Source organism: Neolamprologus brichardi, chromosome 20 (assembly GCF_056152115.1).
Source record: "Neolamprologus brichardi isolate AB-2024 chromosome 20, ASM5615211v1, whole genome shotgun sequence".
Lineage (NCBI taxonomy): Eukaryota > Metazoa > Chordata > Actinopteri > Cichliformes > Cichlidae > Neolamprologus > Neolamprologus brichardi.
Window position 1 is genome coordinate 28192527 of NC_142123.1, and position 19838 is coordinate 28212364.

The 19838-nt window shown below is 42.1% G+C and overlaps 1 protein-coding gene across 2 annotated transcripts in view; it reads left to right on the forward strand.

Annotated features, from left to right (window-relative positions):
- Positions 1–19838, forward strand: part of plxna2 (plexin A2) — a 164624-nt gene that overhangs the window by 97364 nt on the left and 47422 nt on the right. For both annotated transcript variants that reach the window (XM_087834367.1, XM_087834366.1), the window contains exons 6-12: positions 6831–6954; positions 9479–9632; positions 12660–12756; positions 14328–14442; positions 15514–15714; positions 16396–16492; positions 16762–16961. In XM_087834367.1, coding sequence (XP_087690493.1) covers positions 6831–6954; positions 9479–9632; positions 12660–12756; positions 14328–14442; positions 15514–15714; positions 16396–16492; positions 16762–16961 — 988 coding nt within the window. The remainder of the gene's footprint in view (positions 1–6830; positions 6955–9478; positions 9633–12659; positions 12757–14327; positions 14443–15513; positions 15715–16395; positions 16493–16761; positions 16962–19838) is intronic.

The following is a 19838-nucleotide window of genomic DNA, read 5'->3' on the forward strand; positions in this document are numbered from 1 at the left end:
TTGTTGATTTTGTGAAATTATCTTTCCCTCTTTCCATGTTTGCATCTTCCCCACTACCCAAATAGCAAAGCTAGTCTCTAAACTATTCAACTCTACTGATCTCCTCAGCCCAGTGTGGCTCACTGCTGTCTGCTATTTAGACACTCTCCCCTCTGGAATCAGCCCTTCCACACTCCAGAGATGGTTGGCTTGCCACATATAAACACCCCTTGCTTTGATCACCCTCCTCCTTCCTTCTACAGCTGTCATCCACGATATCCATCCTCTTTTCTTCTCCAACTCCTGCCCCGCAACCCACTACTATTTTCTTTATGTTTGCATGTGCATGCTCATTGAAGTGCGGCATTCTAAGGTGGCTAATTAGGAACACGGAGAGACGTTAGTTTGGCTAGCAATGATGAGGAGGAGAGAATGTTGCAGGGGGAGAGGGAGGCACTGAGATGACCAGAAGTGGCATTTCTGTCTTCCCTGTCTTTCTCCTCTCTTTCTTCTTCCTCTGATCCAATGTGGTGTGAGACTCTAAAGTCCTTTAATTACCAGCAGCTGCTAGGCATTCACTGAATGCACGAAGACCAAAAAGGGGGGAAAAAAAGAGTGAGGATAAGAATGAGCAGGGAAGAATGAAAGAGGGAGAGAGTGTTTGATGCTCTCGTACACTCATCGGCCGACAAAACGGAGCAGCATTTTGATTGCTGCTCAAAGGGAGCTCATCATCTCGAGCGCTCTTCAGTCGCTGTCCTGTGAATGGGTAGTTCAGCCTTCGTCTGACCACAATCCAAAAACATGGCGTTATGGTGATGCTCCCCTCCCGCCCCCCTTCCCTCTCCCTCCCTTAGCCTGCATCTCGCTGCTCTCTAATCATGCCCAAAAGAGGCTTTTCCATCTCAAAATGTCCCATATCACTCCGTTCTCTTTCCATCCTCTCAACTCACTCCAACATTCCGGGAGAGGCTGAATGGTTTCGTTGAGATTTGTCAGGATTAGTAACAAGTTTGAGTTACGTCCAAAAGGGTAGCAGGTTCAAGGTTAATTGTTTTACCATTATAGTATTAAATAATGTTTGCAGTATTACTAATGTTGTAATCAGTGACTGGTTGCGGTAATGTATTATAAGCATAAGGAATTCCGTTCTGTGTCAAAATGAGTGTTTGTTGTGAGGGTGACAGCTTAAAGGGTAGAAGTATAGTAGACTCCAGCAGAGAATGAGTCAGCATTTTATTCTGAGTAGAATAATATGTCACTACTACTCAGCATTATAGTGTCTGACTGTATGTGTCTAATCCACCCAAATCTGTTTCAGTAAACCACAAAACAGTTGGGGTCAGGTACCTGCCTGTCTACCTGTCTAGCAGTGGATCAAGAGTTGGGAGTTCGCCTTGTAATCGGAAGGTTGCCGGTTCGAGCCCCGGCTTGGACAGTCTCGGTCGTTGTGTCCTTGGGCAAGACACTTCACCCGTTGCCTACTGGTGGTGGTCAGAGTAGCGCCAGTGTCCGGCAGCCTCGCCTCAGTGCGCCCCAGGGTGGCTGTGGCTACAATGTAGCCTGCCATCACCAGTGTGTGAATGTGTGTGTGAATGGGTGGATGACTGGATATGTAAAGCGCTTTGGGGTCCTTAGGGACTAGTAAAGCGCTATATAAATACAGACCATTTACCATTTACCATCTATTGGGTCCTGTGGCTCAGGGAATGGGACCTCTCTGGACTGGGCTTGTTCCTTTGCATCCTGTTGTTGCTCATTTGAATCGTGACCTCGGACGTTTGGTTGGCGGTCATGCTCGGGAATCAAATTTGACTTTTTAAGCTGTTTTTATGATGTAGTAGTCCATATAATCTTCCTTGGGAATATTATTGCTTTTGGGGGTTGTGAATGGCCTGCAACAGTAGGTAACACCCATGCAAATATCAATACCAAAGGCTTTCCAGCTGGGCGTTACAGTGTAACAAGAGGATTAGTATTATTTACTTTTCTGTCGTTGGTTTTAAAGCATCAACATCAACCTAGAAAATAGTCGTATTTGGTGTTGCATGCATGTTTGCTAAAACACACACACAGACACACACACAAAACCCCACAAACTTATTTCTTAAACTATTGTTCCCTAGTTTATGTGGCATGTTTATTACTTGGCTGCAAATTGTGTCACCCAACGACCATAAAATATCCTCTAATTTCACAGTGGCAACACCAATTAGACTAGCAATGAAAATGGCTGCCTCAGTCCATTGTGAATGTCAGATTGTGTGTCTAATGGCCAACTCATCAGCCAAAGCCTCAGTTAGCAGTCAGGGGGAAGCTGCATCCATCTTCCCAATTGTGCCTAATGAGATATCGATCACAAACATGCAGATCTATCGATATTTCCATAGATTCCTAGCAACTAGAGCTAATACAGGTTGGCAACATGCAGAAATACTGCACCAGTGTGTACAGTATATGTAGGCAAGCAACATATTATACAGTTAATGATCCTAACAGCCTACTGTGTATCTCTTGCTTGCTCATTGATTTTCTTTTTGAGATGCTTCCGTCTCTGCAATTCTTCCACTGGCTTTTTCCCTTTTTCTCTTTTTCTCTCTGCTCAGCCCACACAAGAAAAGCTATAGCTTGATGCTGAGCACTGAGGAACGGACTCTTTATAAATTCTCTGGGACACTCTGGGTTTGCATAAACCTTGACATGTTTGTTCATCTGACCATGACTGCTCTACTATTCTTGTTTTGTATAAACACACTGAATTTACACCACAGTAGTTTCAAGATCTTCAAGATACACTGAATGAGATGTGGTCTTGATGTGTTCTGGGTCCTTTGGGCAGTGCCCTGCTGTGCCATTATCAGTCACCACTGGAGCCAGGCTAAGAGCTACAGTGGTTGGTTTGACCCCTGACATGAACTCTGGGTTTCAAAGTACATGTCAGCCAAAGCACTGAGGAGTTTACTATTTCCCTTTTCACTTCCTTTAGTACTTCTTGAAGTTTAAATGTATTCCTATACTTTAACTTATCCAGTCCATTTGTTTCTTACTGGTCTATTTTTAAAGTGAGGATAAAACACTGAAGAAGGGGTGTGCAGCTATGTGTGTGTCACACAGAGAGCAACCCAGCACAGTGCAGCACAGCCTGACATATCCCTGCTCACCTATTGAGTCTGCTTTTCATATTAAGAAGCCAAAGACCCAGTGCAGCCAGCCTTTATGCACATTTACATTAATAAGTTTATTTGATGAAGCACACAGTCCCCAGTCTAGGCTCCCATTCAAATCAAATCCTGCCAGCAATTCTCTAACATTATGGGTTGCCACTTAAAACTAGTAAAGCTTTGTTAAGCTCATCAAATATTCAATATACATCCAGTTAAGTCTCTCTGTACATCCTTTATAGCTTCCCGCTGTACTCCTTTCCCCAATCCCCCTGCCCTGCCACCAAAGCATGCCTGTTGTGCTTTTAAATTCCGCAGCGTTATGTCGTCTGTCTCTCACGAGGGGAGGTGGAACGGGAAGGTGATTTTAAAGTGGCTCCCCCTCTGTTCTCTCCTCCCGTTTTTAAACACGGTGCTCACAGCAAGAGCTACAATCAGACAGGTCTTCACACTGAAGATGTTGTAGGGGAAAGGGAGGAGGGATGGAAGAACAGCAATCTTTCCCTGTGGCCTGGCTCTCCTGCTCTCTGCTGTCAAGACCAGAGTGTGTGCATACGTGTGTTTATGCTATTATTCGATACTGTCTATTAAATGTGTGAGAGATTAAGTGCGAGGCACTGTATGCTATTATGCATATGTAATTTCCAGAGGGTTTGAGAATACATGATTTGTATGTGGCCATGCCCTCGTATGTGTCTGTTTTAGTTTGTATGCAGGGATGCTCTGTACCAGTCGTGCGTCTGTGTGTCTGTCAAGACACGATGGAGAAGAGATGACGGTGTAATTTCCTCTCCAAGGCAACAGAATAAGATGCAGACATTGGTGGAATGGACCCCAATTTCTGGCCTCTGCTATCCTAACCCCTACCAACTATAGAGATTGCTTCCTCGGCCAACACTACACCTTACACTGTACATTAGATATAAGTTTCTAAAAGTGAATTAGATTGCATATACTATGTCAGATTTAAACCCCGAACAACGGTGTAGCCCGAACACACTGCTACAGTAGTAAACAATAGTCTCCACTCAATTTTAGGGGTGCATTTGAGCAACTCACCTCCCATGGTTGCACGAAATGGGACTGCCACTCACAACTTCTTTTGTATTCTGCAGAAGACTTGTAGATACCAGAGAGAGCTAATGATGGTGCATGCAGCTACTTCAGCACCCTGGACAGGGCTTAAGGAGCCTAACCAAAATCGGACGCCTCTAGCTCTGGCTGGAATAAAAATAGTTTTCAGTTGCTTATTACAGGAAATTGAAAAAGATAAACATATTTGTAATGTCCATCTTTGCGTACGGAAGATGCGCATTAGAGAACACTTGTGGTATGACGTGATGGGACACTAAGCATGAGTGAAACTACTGACTGACAGGAGAAAAAGGGAGATCTACAAGGCAGGAGGTCAGAAGGGGGAATATGAGGAAGGCAGGATTGTAGTCAACACTCAGTGGCATGCACTTCAGCTAATGAGAGAGGCAAGGGGTCAGCTTCTAACTACACAGAGATAATGGCCATCTCCTGAAACCATGGCAACAGCTGCCATCCTGCACGCCTTCCACCCCCGCTGCCTCACCCCCTTGCTGCGCTCTCATCTTACTTCACCCCACTGAAATCAATTTTATTTAAAAAAAAAAAAAAAAAAAAGAGAGAGAGAGAGATTCACATTGAGGAAAATCAATGCAGAGCTTTTTGTCAGTTAATGACTGCCCAGGTTTTTGCATCTGTACCCATACAGCTTGGAGACATGCATAAAACATCGTGCCGCAGCCCACACCTGAAAGCACATTAAGTATCATTTTCTCCTGCCATTGTGAATGTAAAAGAATCACCAAATTGCAGGCAGAGTAATACCTTGCCTAAGAAAGGTGTACTAATTTCAACTTGTATTAGAATAAGACAAAAAGGAGTGTCTTGGGCCGATAATAGCCGAGAGAGACGGAGGGGAAGAGAAAGACCGAGGCAAATGAACCAGCGGTGGGGTCAAATGTGTAAAATGAAAAGGTAAAGTAACAAAAAAACCATCAATATTAAAAAGTTAAAGTATAGTTACCAAAGTAGTGAAGGGGAAAAGCAGGTGATCATCATCAAAAAGTGCTGCAGTGACCCCCCTTTCCCAGTGGGAGATTTCTCACTACTATAATAATTCCACACTTTTCTGCTCTCTAAATTCCCTAGGGAGTGCTTGGAATATTAGTGTGTGCGTGCGTGTGTGTGTGTGTGTGTGTGTGTATGTGTCTTGGTGTGCCTAGTAGTGTGGACTTCTGACAACATAATTGCACACAGAGGCTGTGGATGAAGATGTAGCTTAGAGTCAGTATATGTGAGAGTATGTGGTTAAGAAGCATGATACGGCGCGGAGCACACGGCGCAACACACAACACACACATGCACAGAGCAACCAGGAGAGAATAGTAGAGCTTGTAGTGGCACATCAGCACCATGGACAGCAGCTGACCCTTTAGAGTCCAATTAGAGCTACTGTGACCAGTCAGCCAGTTAGCCAGACACTATAACTGGGTTGGATGAGGATAGAGAGGCTTTGGTGTAATGGGATGGAGAGACCGCAGAGTTTTAATAAGTGGTGGGAGGTGGCACAGTTTTAATGAGAGATGTGGCAGTTTCTTGTGATACTTGATACGCAGTCTGACCATTAAGATCTCTTATGAGAGAACTCCTTGTAATTTGTACTAGTTACATCTACAGAGTTATGCTGGAAGCAATCTAGCTGTGTTGTGCATCCACTTCTGTGCCACCACTTGTCGCTGCAGTTCATTGGGAATGCATAGCCAGTCACCTACATGTTTGTAATAGAGATCCGCTGTTATTAATGATGTGAGTTTCATAAGAAATCTTTGAGAATGAGCTATTTTGTAACTGGTGTTTTTAACCAATCCAATAAGACAGCAAAAATGTTTAAAATAATTTTTCAGCCTGCCATCTGTTTAGCCGAACAAGAGAGAAACACAGTCTGTTAACAGCAACATAACTTGTAGCCAGAATGTAGAGCATGTCACATTTACAGCCTTGATCATCACAAAATAAACAAATCTGGATGACTAACACAGAAAAGCACAAAACGAGGAAAAGTGAGCAAAGAAGCCCCAAGAGTTTGGTGTGATTTTTTTTGTAGGTTGTTACTGATCTGTTCAGATGTCCTAAAACAAGCATGGGAAACATCAAAATGTGGCTGATTATGGACTCGTAAGTGCCCATATAGCGGCTGGTGACAAAAGTCGGCTATTAATGTGTTGAGACAGTGACAGTGTTACATCTCCCTACAGCACTGCTGCGGGATATTTGTTTTATTTCTGTTACAGCATTGTTTAATATTCCTTTCCCTACACAGTGTTCACCATCTTTGACAATCCTCATGCTTCCTTTCTTCCTTCTGTTTTTGGAAGGAGTTTAATATTGTCACAATTTCTCATTTGCCCTCCAGTCATAATTGTTACATTATAATTGTAACACTGTTGTTTGAGTTTCATTTTCACATATTTTCATTGCACATCACTTTGGCGGCACCTTTTTTTTTTCTTGTAACTTGTTATTCATGGAATAAGTTGTTTTTCCTCTATTTCCAATCATATCCGACACGCATATTTTTTTCAGTGCTATATAATATAGCATCGAAAAGCAAATATCAGTAACTTCTTCCTATCTCGGTCCTTTCTCCTCTCTGTTCAGATGCTCTCAAAGGAATCGATGTGAACGTGCGGATGAGCCGTACCGTTTTGCTGCTTCGCTCAATCAGTGTGTGAAGGCAACCGTGTATCCAGACAGCATTGCAGTCTCAGAACCTAGCGTAAATGTAAGTCTGCACACAAACAAACACGCACTCGCTCGCACATATGCATAATCCTACACACAGTATACAACACACCTGCAATATCAACCGCTGCTTGCAAAGTCAAAAATGAAAAATTAGCTGCTATCTACGTATTTCCAACCCACGCAACGAAAGCAGAAGTTTTTAAACGATCCCACATAGCTGTTCATCTAGTCTTGAGTTTGGTTGATGCATAAACATTAGATGGGAAGGTTCATAAGGGCTTTATGTGGGCGTTTCAGCATACATATGCTCACTTTTTACAGAGCAGTCAATATGTGTGCCAAGACATGTTTGTGTGGGTGGGTGTGTAGGCGTTAAAGTTGTCCGAGTGCAGTTGAGTACAGTACAGTATTTCTACATGGATTCAGTAAAAGCACGCAAAGATCAACAGTGAAAGGATCTGCCTGTCCAGATTCTGGAGATTGTTGTACATCTATGCACAATCCACACTGTTAATGGGTCCTTTTATGCACATCTTTCAGCCAAAAAGATGTAAGACACTGACTTATAGATGTATTAGGATACATGAAATACTTTTGTGCTGTTCAGAACAATTTAAGTGGACTAAAATGTGAATCTTTAAGCTGAGAGTAGCTGCATTACAGATTTTTAAATGATTTCTTGGGATTTTATTGCCAGTAAAAAACCAAGAACCAAGAAGATCTCTTCGGCACGCCTCTCCAGACCTCTTTATAGATTAATTGACAACACATTTTCTTCCATGTATTTTGGTGAGCTGACCTTTTAATTTATGTGGTTAAACATAAAAAAATAAAAAATCTTGTTAACATGCAGTTGGCTCTTGCACTGACTCACCCTGCACCACATTATGTCTCACCCTCAAGCCAATGCTTAGCATACCTTGCCCCCGTTGTCCACTTTGCAAACAGCAGTTTATTACATTTTAACAGTTTCACCAACCCCCCCTTTTGCTGTCATATCAGAAACGGGGTCATCTGACCAACCACAAAACACTCAAATTCACACAGTTCACAAATTCCACAGGGGTAGACTGCTATCACCATGACAACGCAGCTTCTTGAAGTGGGCACCAGGACAGATAGAAAAGGCAGTGAAAACAATGAAATTACCTTTGCTGAAATCTGCAACCAATTATGGTGACTGCCAAGCAGCAAAAACCCCCACTACCATCGCGGTGAAAGGAAGCCAGCAAAACGAAAAGAGCAAAATCTTAACTCTCAGAAACAAGCTTATTTTGTGTGATAGCTTACTGTGTCTGTGTTTTTGTGTGTGAGACGATTTCTGCATAAGCAATTTTTGAGTGTTTATCTGTATATGTGTGTCTGAGGACGATGAGAGCTAATTATTGTAAGAGAGGTTACTCAGGGAATTCTGCATTGAACAAAAGACATTGATTGCTGTGATTGCTGTAATCAAGGATCTCTCTGACACCTCAGAGTGAAGCAACACAAACATAGTGAAAGTAAAACAGGGAAAGACAAGAGGTCCTCAGCAGAAAAAAAAATAAAAGAAATCATCCGTCCTCTTGATGGGTAACAAAGCAAGCCAGCTAACGAGGGAGGCAGTGTAGTCAGCCACTGAGACAGTCAGCATCTCTTAAAAGACCTACAGTTAAGCTGCTCAGCTGCCTTGCCTGTCCCAGTAGCCCTGCGGTGTTTAGTGAGAGGCAGATAAAACAAAGAGAAACTTCAAACGGTATGGCCCAAAAATAACAGCTAATGGAACAAGGCTGTGAAATGCCATGGTGATAATTATCCAGACTGCCTCTCTTGGCTAGAGAGCCAGATCACACACCCTGCACAGAATACATTTATTTATAGGAACAGCAGCTGAATGCTCCAGCCACAGTGTCACTGCTCTCCAGAGAATGACTTCAATCGCCTTTATGTGCATCGGCACTTGTGTAGTGCATCTCATATTTGAGTGTCTCTGTGTGTGTATTTTTTTTCCTGTATCTGTCTCACCTTCTAAATACTAAAGAAAGGTAAAAGGAAAAGTAGAATTTGTCATGTAATATTTTTCCCCATTTTTTCCGCCATGTAGCTTCTACTGCTTCTGAGTGGGTCATGATATTTACCTCTGGAATGATGCCTTCTAGAAGCAAATAAGATTAGCTTCTAAATAAACATTTTTTCCCTTATTATGCTGTTTTTAAGATGCAGAAACGGTTCTTGGCAAAGTGGACGAACAGCTTTGCCAACAGCAGTGTTTTCTTTTCTCATCCTGACTAGAGCTGCTGAATTTAAGCCACTGTCTCCTTTTATAATTTCATCTCAGATTTTCATGTCTTGTTTATCAAAGATGCAACTGTTAATGTTGGTTATGTGTTTTCCCCTATTTATCTGATGTATCACGCATTAGTCTTCTAAATCAGCTCGAGGTATTGGGACGTTTTAGGGAATTTTTACCAATTTTTTATTTGTTTTCATTAGTGTTAGTGTCCATTTTGATCCGTTCTCAAAAAGATGTGTACAACAAACTTCATTACTAAGAACATTGTCATGTCTCACACCATCTGCAGCTGCTAGTGAAGGTGAGCGACGTTCCAGACCTTTCTGCCGGCATCACCTGCTCGTTTGGCAACTTGACAGAAGTAGAGGGCCAGGTCAATGGCAACCAGATACTCTGCAAATCTCCTGCTGCTAAAGATGTCCCCCTCATCCCCACTGACCAAGGTAGATACAGAAAACAGACACACATATATTACCATGTATGCAATGCAAGCTGATGAATGGCTTAGCTGTGAAAATGCTTATTTTCCTGTGCAGTCAACAATACGCTCATCAAAACACAGCCTTTGCTGGATTCTGATATGTCCCTCCCTCTCGTTTACAAATCTCTGGGCTAACTGTTCAGCTGCACGTGTACAAACTCTGAAACATATTTAGTGATCCAGCACTCCCAGTTTATTCAGGGGCTGTCTAAATAATAAGCACCCACAGGATTCAGGTTGTTTTGCTGTGAACTGTGCTAACACATGACCCTGGCTACTTTAAATCTGCTTGAGGATCCAAATTAGATCCCCTGGCCTGTGGTCCAGCTACATTGCACTTAATGTCTGGCCTTTGATTTGCATAATAGGGGATGGTCTAACGCTAGTCCATGGTCTAACAGTAGACCATTCCCTATGGTCTACTCTTCAGTTAGGGATCAATTAGAGGGATTATGTTGATTTGATGGATTCCAGTCTTTGCATAGCCAAGGCATAGACAGTGTGTTTGCTCTTTACCTCCACTGGTACCTGAGGAATTTGAAAGTTTGAAATTGGCTAATTTTATTGAACTCCACAAAACAAGCATGTCACATGACACCTTCTTTGGAATAAACAAGGAAGACTGCTTTTAGATCTGGTGTAAAGGTATGTCAATAACCTCTCTTATATGATAGTTGGAAATCTCATGAACTTCTATTGTAAATACAGGGCACAAATATATCACTCTGGCTCAGGCATTCATTTATTTGCAAATGCGTATATCATTGTGAATATTAACATCTGTTGTTTGACAATAAATGCCTCTTGTTTGCAAGGAAAGATGGCTGCAGGATAACAAAACTAAACTGCCTGAATAATATATAATATGCAGTGTATGGAAGTCAATGTGTGTTTTGGGGGATTGGTAATCCTCTTTCCTGTGAGTAAATGACAGACCTGTTTGCCCAGAACTCCCATGGGGACAAGTGCATCAGGCACTAATATGAATGTTCTCCCCCAGGTAAATGTCAGCCAATCCCCCCTGTAAGACCTTCCTCCATCCATCAAGCTATCCGTCCAGCTGTTTATACCTTCGTTTTTACTTCACATGCTTTCCCCTGAGGCCACCTCCTCCTGACCTCCGTCACCTGTCCCCCTAGCAAGTCTTTCTGTCTGTTGCACATCAACACTGATTGTGCCGCGGTGACTTGATCTGAGGAGAACAGAGGAAAGGAAGAGGGGGAGGGGAGATCAAGACTTGGAAGGTGGAGACTGATGGAAAATACAGGAGAGAGGCCAAATTAAAATACAATTATGTGAAGGGGCAGGAGAAAAGGTCAGGATAAACTGTGAAGACACTGAACTCGTTAAAGAAAATAGCTGGCACCCTTGTCCACTAAATAAAATGGTCTTAGATGAAGTTTTGCGCAGATATGACCTCTGTATGACTTTATCAGATCCTGTGAGACAAATATGTACTAGTAGAAGTCTGTTATGTGCCTGCTATAGAGACTTGTGTGAAACAAATCCTGATTCCCAACAGGTGCTGTGGAGAGAACAGAGCACTAAGGGTCAGTCAGCCCTCCTACTCACTGAATGTCATCTGAAATTCAGGCTGCTCGACACATACAAACAGACTCTTGCACATATTTATGGAGCTGGTGTTCTGATAGAGGGAGATAATGTGGCTTTTTTTTTTTTTTTTTTACAAAACACAGTCAGAGCTCTGTTCAGCAAAGTGAAGGTAAATAAATTTGCATCTGATTAAATGGTTCTGTATGAGATTGAAATTCAGGTATTTAATTTTCACGGGCTCAATGCAAGCAGTACTCCTTCATGTTACATGTTTAAATATATGCAATACTCAGTGTTGGGAAGGTTACTTTTAAAATGTATTCCATTACAGAATACAGAATACATGCCCCAAAATGTATTCTGTAACGTATTCTGTAAGTTACTCAATGAGAGTAACGTATTCTGAATACTTTGGATTACTTAATATATTAATATTATCATGCTGTTTACAACTACATGAATGTACTATTGCTGTGATTTATTACTGTTACTGAAGGTCCGCGGCTCCGAACCGTAGTAAAGGACCTCTGGCTAATACGGTTCTGTGTCGGGCTCGTAGCCGAAAACTAGCTTTACTTTGTTGTCTGGGTCAACTTTGCTAGCGAGAGACAGAGAGAGGTGTTGAAAGGCTGCTCCAATGGAACTTATTGTTTTTGGAGGAAAACACGAACACGGTGTACAGTCGAGTCTTAATAGCTTACTTACAACTGGGCTCGTCAGGCACTCTTCTTGGCTGCAGTGGTTATTATTATATTTACATGCTTCCAGCTCCCGTTTTTGCTTGATGACAGCTCGTACTTTTCCTTTTTCTCCCTCCCTCGCTCACAGACACATAACGTGTATGGCAGTCCATTCTCCCTGCAGCACGGACTACACTCCCTATGATGCTACATTCTTTAGAGCTATACCTGTAGCATTCTGCTTATTAGCTTAGCACAACAACAAAAAGGCCTCTCTCACCCAGGAAACACGCAGAGAGAGAGCGTCACCCTGTAACCATGGCAACCGTAACACTGCCGCCTGGAACAACAGAACGTAGCTGTCAAACAAAACCCAAACAGTCCTGACCCGCCACAATATGAAACAGGGAAGTACCGCCGTGTAATCCATTTATTTCAACAAAGTAACTGTATTCTAAATACCACCTTTTTAAACAGTAACTGTAACGGAATACAGTTACTCATATTTTGTATTTTAAATACGTAACGGCGGTACATGTATTCCGTTACTCCCCAACACTGGCAATACTACACAAGAAATACCTTTCTAAGTGATGTGTGTATGTGTGCTAACAACCTTCGTTTCAAAAATATTAATAAGCCTAAAACTAAAATCAGTCTGCTGTTCACAACTATCCAAACAATGCGAACATATTCACTGCTCTGTAAAAGTAAAAGATTAAATAAAGGTTGATGTCGTGTCTCCTCTCTTTCAGATTGGTCAGGCGTTGAACTGAGGCTGAATTCTAAGGAGACCGGTCAGATGCTTATCAGCACAGAGGTCAAATTTTACAACTGCAGTGTCCACCAACTGTGAGTATCGCTCTCTGAGTCCATTCATTTTCTTTTTTTGACAAGAACAATGCCCAGACCTGCTGCCCGTAACCACCGAATCAGTGCTGTGGGACTTTAATCACTATTTGTCTTTAACGTTAGCCTGCCCCAGTCCCCTAAAAATATCCCCTGTAAAAATTAATGTAATCTGATCGCTTGCTGTTCCCCGCGGTCCACACAGGAAGAATCTGTGTTGTGTTGTTAATGAAGCATTCTTTTCAAACATGCTGAACTACAAAACACTCTGCTTTCTGCCTAACAGGCCTTCTGTGGGGATTTCATGCCCATTTTCATGCCATGTCTGTCCCTGATTGAGTGATGTTGAATTGAATCCCTGGATTGGAGATCTTAGTGTCTGCGGTGCCTTTGCAATTGCTTGCTTCATTCCAGTGTGGCAGATTCTGTTTGTGTGAGATTCAAAGGCCTCATTGACTTGGGAGTATCACTGAATAGAGAGTAGTTGAGAAAGGGTATCACAGGGGTTCAGGAATCCTACCATGTCAAATTATCCTTTGACTCTCCCCTTGACATTAAAACAAAATGTTTTAGCCATTGTCTCCTCTGCTAGATAAAAGCATGCAGTGTTACTCTGCATCTCTCTCTTCGTGTTTTGTCTCCTTTCTCTTCATATTGCTGTTTGAGAACCTTGCCTGAGTAGCACAGAATGCAATTACCAACTCTCACATCAGCTCAGTTAATCATTGATGACAAACAGAGTGCACACAGCCACACGCGCGAAGAAATATGCGTACATTTGAAAAGGGCATACACCATCCTTTCAGTAATGCCACCTCCTATGTTACTTCCCTCTTATTGCGTTCCTTGTATATTCCTGATAGTGAATCAGCCCGATTGATTCAAATTAGGCTTCTTGACAGAGATCACTCTGATGATTTTTGCCTCAGTGATAATATTTCGCAATGAGCATATGTGCAAAAAGGAGACAACGAAAGAGAGAACCAGTTTTGACAACCCCCCCAGCCCACCCCTTTTGAACAACCTCTCAAAAATACATAGCACAGTAAAATCTCATCACAGTCTATTAAAAGTAAGTGCTGTGCTTGCTTTGGTTTGCTTTGGTAACATGCAGAATAGCATGTCTTGTACTTAGTATTTTCCCATCAACTTGTTTTCTTTGGCCATTCTTGTTTTGACTCATCTCACCTTCTGTTCATCTATATAGTTTCTATATACAGTGTTGGAAAGTGCATGTTTATCCTCATTACTGCTATCTTACTAGTATAACACTCCACCTCTCCATCTCTCTCTTTCTTATTGTGGTTGCGGTGTCCTATTCACACATGTCACACGTATTAATATATGGTAGAGGAAAATGTATGCAGGGAGAATTTGGCCTAGCAGCTATTAGGTACTGTGCCAACCACAAGGGCACAACAGCAGGTGCCCACTTGGGACATGAACTCATTTCCTATGTGGCACTTCCCCCTACTTTGGCAAACTCGTTGTCCCTCCTTGACTGCGCTGTTCTTTTTTTTTTTTTCCCCTTTCACTCAGTGTGTGTGCATGTGTGTGTTTGTGTGTTCCTGCAGGTGTCTGTCATGTGTGAACAGTGCCTTCCGGTGCCACTGGTGCAAATACCGCAACTTGTGCACCCATGACCCCTCCAGCTGTTCCTTCCAGGAGGGACGGGTCAACGCTTCTGAGGTTGGTGGAACACACATGCACAGACACACGGACTTATAACCTAATCCATCTTTTCCTCTCTCGCTTTCACCCTTCCTTGTGCATATTTGCACTTGGTTTCTTTCTACCTGCCTCCTGCACTGCGTTTCAGCTCTGTGTCAGCCTCGGGGCATGTCTTCAGAAAGACAGCCATCTAAGCTTTTCTATTTCTGAAGTGGTGCTACTCATTCAGAGCTCTTGTTCTCTGCAATAGCAATTAACAGTCTATTATCCTTGGAGTTACTGAGCTTAACATGTCTTAACAATGACACAAGATCATTTTGACCACATCAATAATGATCACTATGTCACTAGCTATGCACATTTACACTACTGGGATTTTAAGTGTTTGCCTTTATTCATTTAAACCCATCCATTTGTATTAAAAGAAACTTGTTAATAATCCCTCTTCTGTACATATATGAGTAGCCCGCTTGCATTGCCTCAGTTCATATGCATTTGCTGTGCATGTCACACAGAGCTTCAGTGGTAAGATTAGATGCAGTACTCACAATTATGAATTAAGACCAGCCTTTCTCTATGACATCAGTAACAGCTATTTTATTTTAGCAACCCTACAATCTAAAGGTATATTTGAATATCGACTTATGATATTGTATCTATGCTTTAATTGACTTGAGATGTAAAGATTCACAAATCTAAAGGCCATTAAGAGTGAAGCTTCATTGTGTAAAGCCATAAAGGCAGTTTTCTCAGAGTATTTCAAATAGCAACGACCTCCATTATTAATGAATACTTTAAACCACTGACTACTGATACCATTCTCAGTTTTGACGAATTGAGCAGTTTCATAAGTCCTCTCTTGAGAATGTGTATTTCAACGCAGCTCATAGCTTTCCAAGGTCACAGAAATCAGTTTTATATTTTAACTTAGAATTAATTTCCACATTAATTCCACATATTGTGTTTCCTTCTTATAATCATCCTCCTTTTTCACCATTATTGCAAAGTTCTTATGTTCTCCTTGTCTTGCTAAACATGAAAGTGGAACGTTTTTCTTTTTTGTGGACCCTGTTTGCTTTATCCTTCCAGGACTGTCCCCAGCTAGTGCGCTCTGAGGAAATTCTGATCCCAGCAGGTGAGGTGAAGCCTATAACCCTGAAGGCCAAGAATCTGCCACAGCCCCAGTCTGGCCAGCGGGGCTATGAGTGCGTCCTGCACATCCAGGGGGTCAGCCACCGAGTCACCGCCCTCCGCTTCAACAGCTCCAGTGTACAGTGCCAGAACAGCTCGGTAGGTTGTGCGGTGCCTTTTCACATTGAGACAATATGAGTGCAATTGATGATGTGTAATTTGATTTGTCTGTAATTCTCCATTATATAATTACGCACACATTTTAAATACCGTATACAAAAACAGATAATAGCCTGAATTCCATACCATGTGTATGCTTGTGTGTGTGTGTGTATGTTATTTAGTCAGTGGAGAAATAGTAGCCATCATCATAGATAATTATACAGGAGAAGAGTGTAGCACGAGTCTGCCTTCAGAAGTCAATATACTGCTGACTTCTGTAGTATATTCCCAGAGGTACCACAGGCATGCATGTTTTACTTTCCAGTCTTTCGCTCTCTCCCTCACACACACAAACACAAACACAAAAACACACTTGGGCAATGAAAGTCAGGCTAGAATTAAGCGCATGGGAGGCAGTTAAGCACAGCATCAATAAAGGCCAGAGGGAAGCTCAAGCTCCTGCCCAGCTGTCCCATTTCTTGTGGCTTTTCACTTTGTCAGTTCCTCAGATACTGAGATGATGTAAGTATGGGGTAATATTGGAACGGCACAGTACTGTCTCCACTAGGGTTCACGGGGATTCGAATTCCCAGACTTCCCATTGAAATCCTCCTCTCTTTTCTGCTTCTATCCCAATCTTTATCTCTTTCTCCCTCTTCATCACTCTGTGGCCTCTAGTATCTGTATGAAGGAATGAAAATCAGTGAGCTTCCTGTGGATTTCTCAGTGGTGTGGAACGGCAACTTTATTATTGACAACCCAGAAAATATTAAAGGTAAGAACAAAAGATGCTGATGTCAATATCTGCTAGAAAATAGGATGGACACTGTCATTTTTGGGATATTTTTGGTGGTGCAAATATTCCATTTTTTTTTTGTGAGAGGCCACAAAAGCATTTGTATGTATTCATGTCAAATCATTTGTAGAGTATTTAAGAAATTTGAAAAATATTTTACTCATAGCAGACTATCTACCAGTTTTCCTTTTAACAATAACAGCAATACTTATTGGTATGTTCACTGTATTGCCCATGTCATCCCACAGTGCACTTGTACAAGTGTGCAGCCCAGCGGGACAGCTGCGGCATGTGTCTAAAGGCAGAGAGGAAATTCCAGTGTGGCTGGTGCAGCGGTGAGGGAAGGTGTACGCTGAGGCACCACTGCCCCCCCATCAACCCTTACACAACCCGCTGGCTGAACCTGTCCAGCAAGAATGTGAAGTGTACCAACCCACGCATCACTGAGGTCAGTACCTATAATCCCTCGTCTGTCCTTCCTACCTGCCCACACAGATCCAGCGGTCGATCGATATGTAATTATCAGCTTCCGTTGCAAGGTGTGTCTTGCATCTTGTCACAGTTCTTTCACAGAGGGTCACGAGGCGCTCAGCTGAGACTGTAGAAGTATACTTAAAATTCAAAGTTAACAGCTCAGACAGCTTAAAACGGCTTAATAAGACATTGTCATCTGTGCCAGTGACAAGGCAGTTACAAAGTGAAAAACCTGTTCTGTATTCTCCAAAGCACATCATGATCACTAAATTGCAGCAGAATAAGAATACACTTGACTCTGGCATGCTGTTTTTTAACATTTAACATTTAAGTTGAAGTGGTAATAGCGGGATTCTTGAAAGATGGATAGGACCTCTGATAAATTAAAATTTTTATCTTGCACAAGATAGAACAAGGTGTTGCATAAGAAGCAGCTGTTCTACTCTACTTTGGTTTTGTGTGGACTCAGAAAGAATGAGAATAAACCTTCAATAGGCTCCCCACTGTGCTTGGCCCACCAAACGCCTGCACATCCTTAAATGTTTGTTGCCTTTCTGTCTGCCTTTTATCTCGCCTTTTCTTTTTCTGTGTTTATCTATCCTTATTTGCTTAAAAGCAAAAATTATATGTATGGCTGCTTATGTACCTGTGCGGCTGTATGTGTTATACTCGCAGGTGCTTATTCTTATGAGAGTTCTTTTCATCTTCAGGACTTATCCAAGGGCAAGGACACACAAATACATGCACACGCACACACATGCACGCACAGAAATAGAGCTTGAGATTTGGCTGTCTTTTTGACATCTGCTTTCTCTTTGTGCATAGGCACAGCTCCCTGCTCATAGATTTTAATGTCTTTTGTCCTCACACAAGGTTATTCCAGCCCTTTGAAAGTTTCTTTGGCACCAATAACTGTTAAAAAGGGAATTTCACAAGCAAGTAATCATAGTTTTTTTTTTAAATTATCTTTGCATCCATAACCAAGTGAATGAGCGGTGCTCCTTCTTGTTTTTTCTGTCATGCTGAATTTTCGCAGACATGACTAGAACCCAATAACTGGATGTCCTCCACATCAGCAAGATGTTGGGATCATGACCTGGAAGTGCTTATTTGTTTTCCACAAGCAGACCTTTGCTTACTCAAAGCCCCCACTGTCGGTCTGCTGTCACAGAGGAGTCAGGCCAGGAGGGACAGACTATTTAATTAAGCTTGGTAACACACCAGTGCATTGTGGTTAACCTACCAGACCTATCTGCCTCCACATTTATTCATTTAGCTTCTTTTTCCTCCACTACATACCCACATGTAACTCTAGCCAATTAAAAACTGAAGCTAACAACTTGGGTAATTGATTTGCTATACTACACAAAGGCAAGCTGATGAAGTCCGACCGATCTTCTTTTTTCTTTTCCCTGCTGTCTTATACCTCCTCGTTTTTTGTTCTTGTGTCTCTGTGTTTAACTGTTTCTGACTCTTTTTGCCAAATTACATCCATTATGATGAGTTTGAGACTTTGACACATCATGCAATGGGACTTGCAATAGTGAAGAGCACAAAAGAAGCAATAAATAAAACATGTAACCAAAAGTAAGCTCAAACATTGAGAACCTTGCATTATTATATCTATACTGCATCCATCAGTTGTCCAATGTTTAAGCAATGATGTCAAAAGCAAATCTGAAAACTACAGAATTTGAAATGAGGGCTTTGAAATGACACGGCAAGCCAAAGGAAAAAGCTCACAGGGGAAATGACTGGCATAATTATTATTTTTATATTATTCTTCAAATAGCACTTCAATCAAAAACCAGTGGTTGACAATATATTACAGAAGCAGAGCTCCACGGTCAGTATTTCTGTTTAAGTGGAAGAAAAATAAAAAACTACACTTGTGAATGTATGAATGGTTTGGGTGAGGTGAAACGATTCAAGTAAGACAACAAAAGACGGAGGGGGAGATGTAAAGTCATGAAAGGTGGGAAGAACAAAGGAGTCGGGGAGTAGGGGGGGGAAGTTTGGGCGTGGGGGCCTCCTGAGGCCAATCTAAAATCAGATCTGTTTATGGCTGTAGGTGGCAAAATCAACTCTGCGTGAGCATGTACTTCAGACAGACACACCTATTTTCTACTCATCATTGGTAGTGAAGCCGGCGCTCATCATTCGTGCGTCGTCCTAGCACCCCCCCCGCCCCCCTCCCGTCTCTCAGTGATTACAGTTTCTTTAAGAAGCCGACATCCCCCTGTTGGGCTGAATTTATTAATAAATTTGGTTTTGATTGTATGCACCAAAGCCCCCATCAAGAGCTGATTTGTATACATACTAACACATTAGTAGATGTGCCTTCCACAAGATAGGCCTTTTGAATAATTAATGTTTCTATTAAGTGCCATGGTGCCTCCCACCACGGGCCATTAATATTGAAGAGATGTAAGCCCCTGCTAACAGCAGAGGGAACAACATCAAATGAAGCTGGGAGTTAGATGGGCATATGAAAGGCGTTTCCTCAATACGCTTCGGCCGTGGTTTCTGTATGAGTTAACTGTATAGCAAAGAAGCTCCCCTGCCTCTAGTGACAGTAAATATAAACATCTAGCTCTAGCCTTAGGAAACAAAAAAATATGGGATTCCTTTTTTCTCTTTCTTCCTCAAACATGCAAGTGAATGCATGCTTTTTGTTGATATTTTGAACTCCACAGGGATAGCAGGCCTGTCAGCTGTTATCAGACTACAACTGAACTCTGCGTACTGCTGTAACCCCGAGAGTGCTTCTGTACTGTATGGATGCTGACCTTTATTAAACCTGCCAGCTGAAGAATAAAATATTGCTCAGCACCCCACAGATTCACATGCA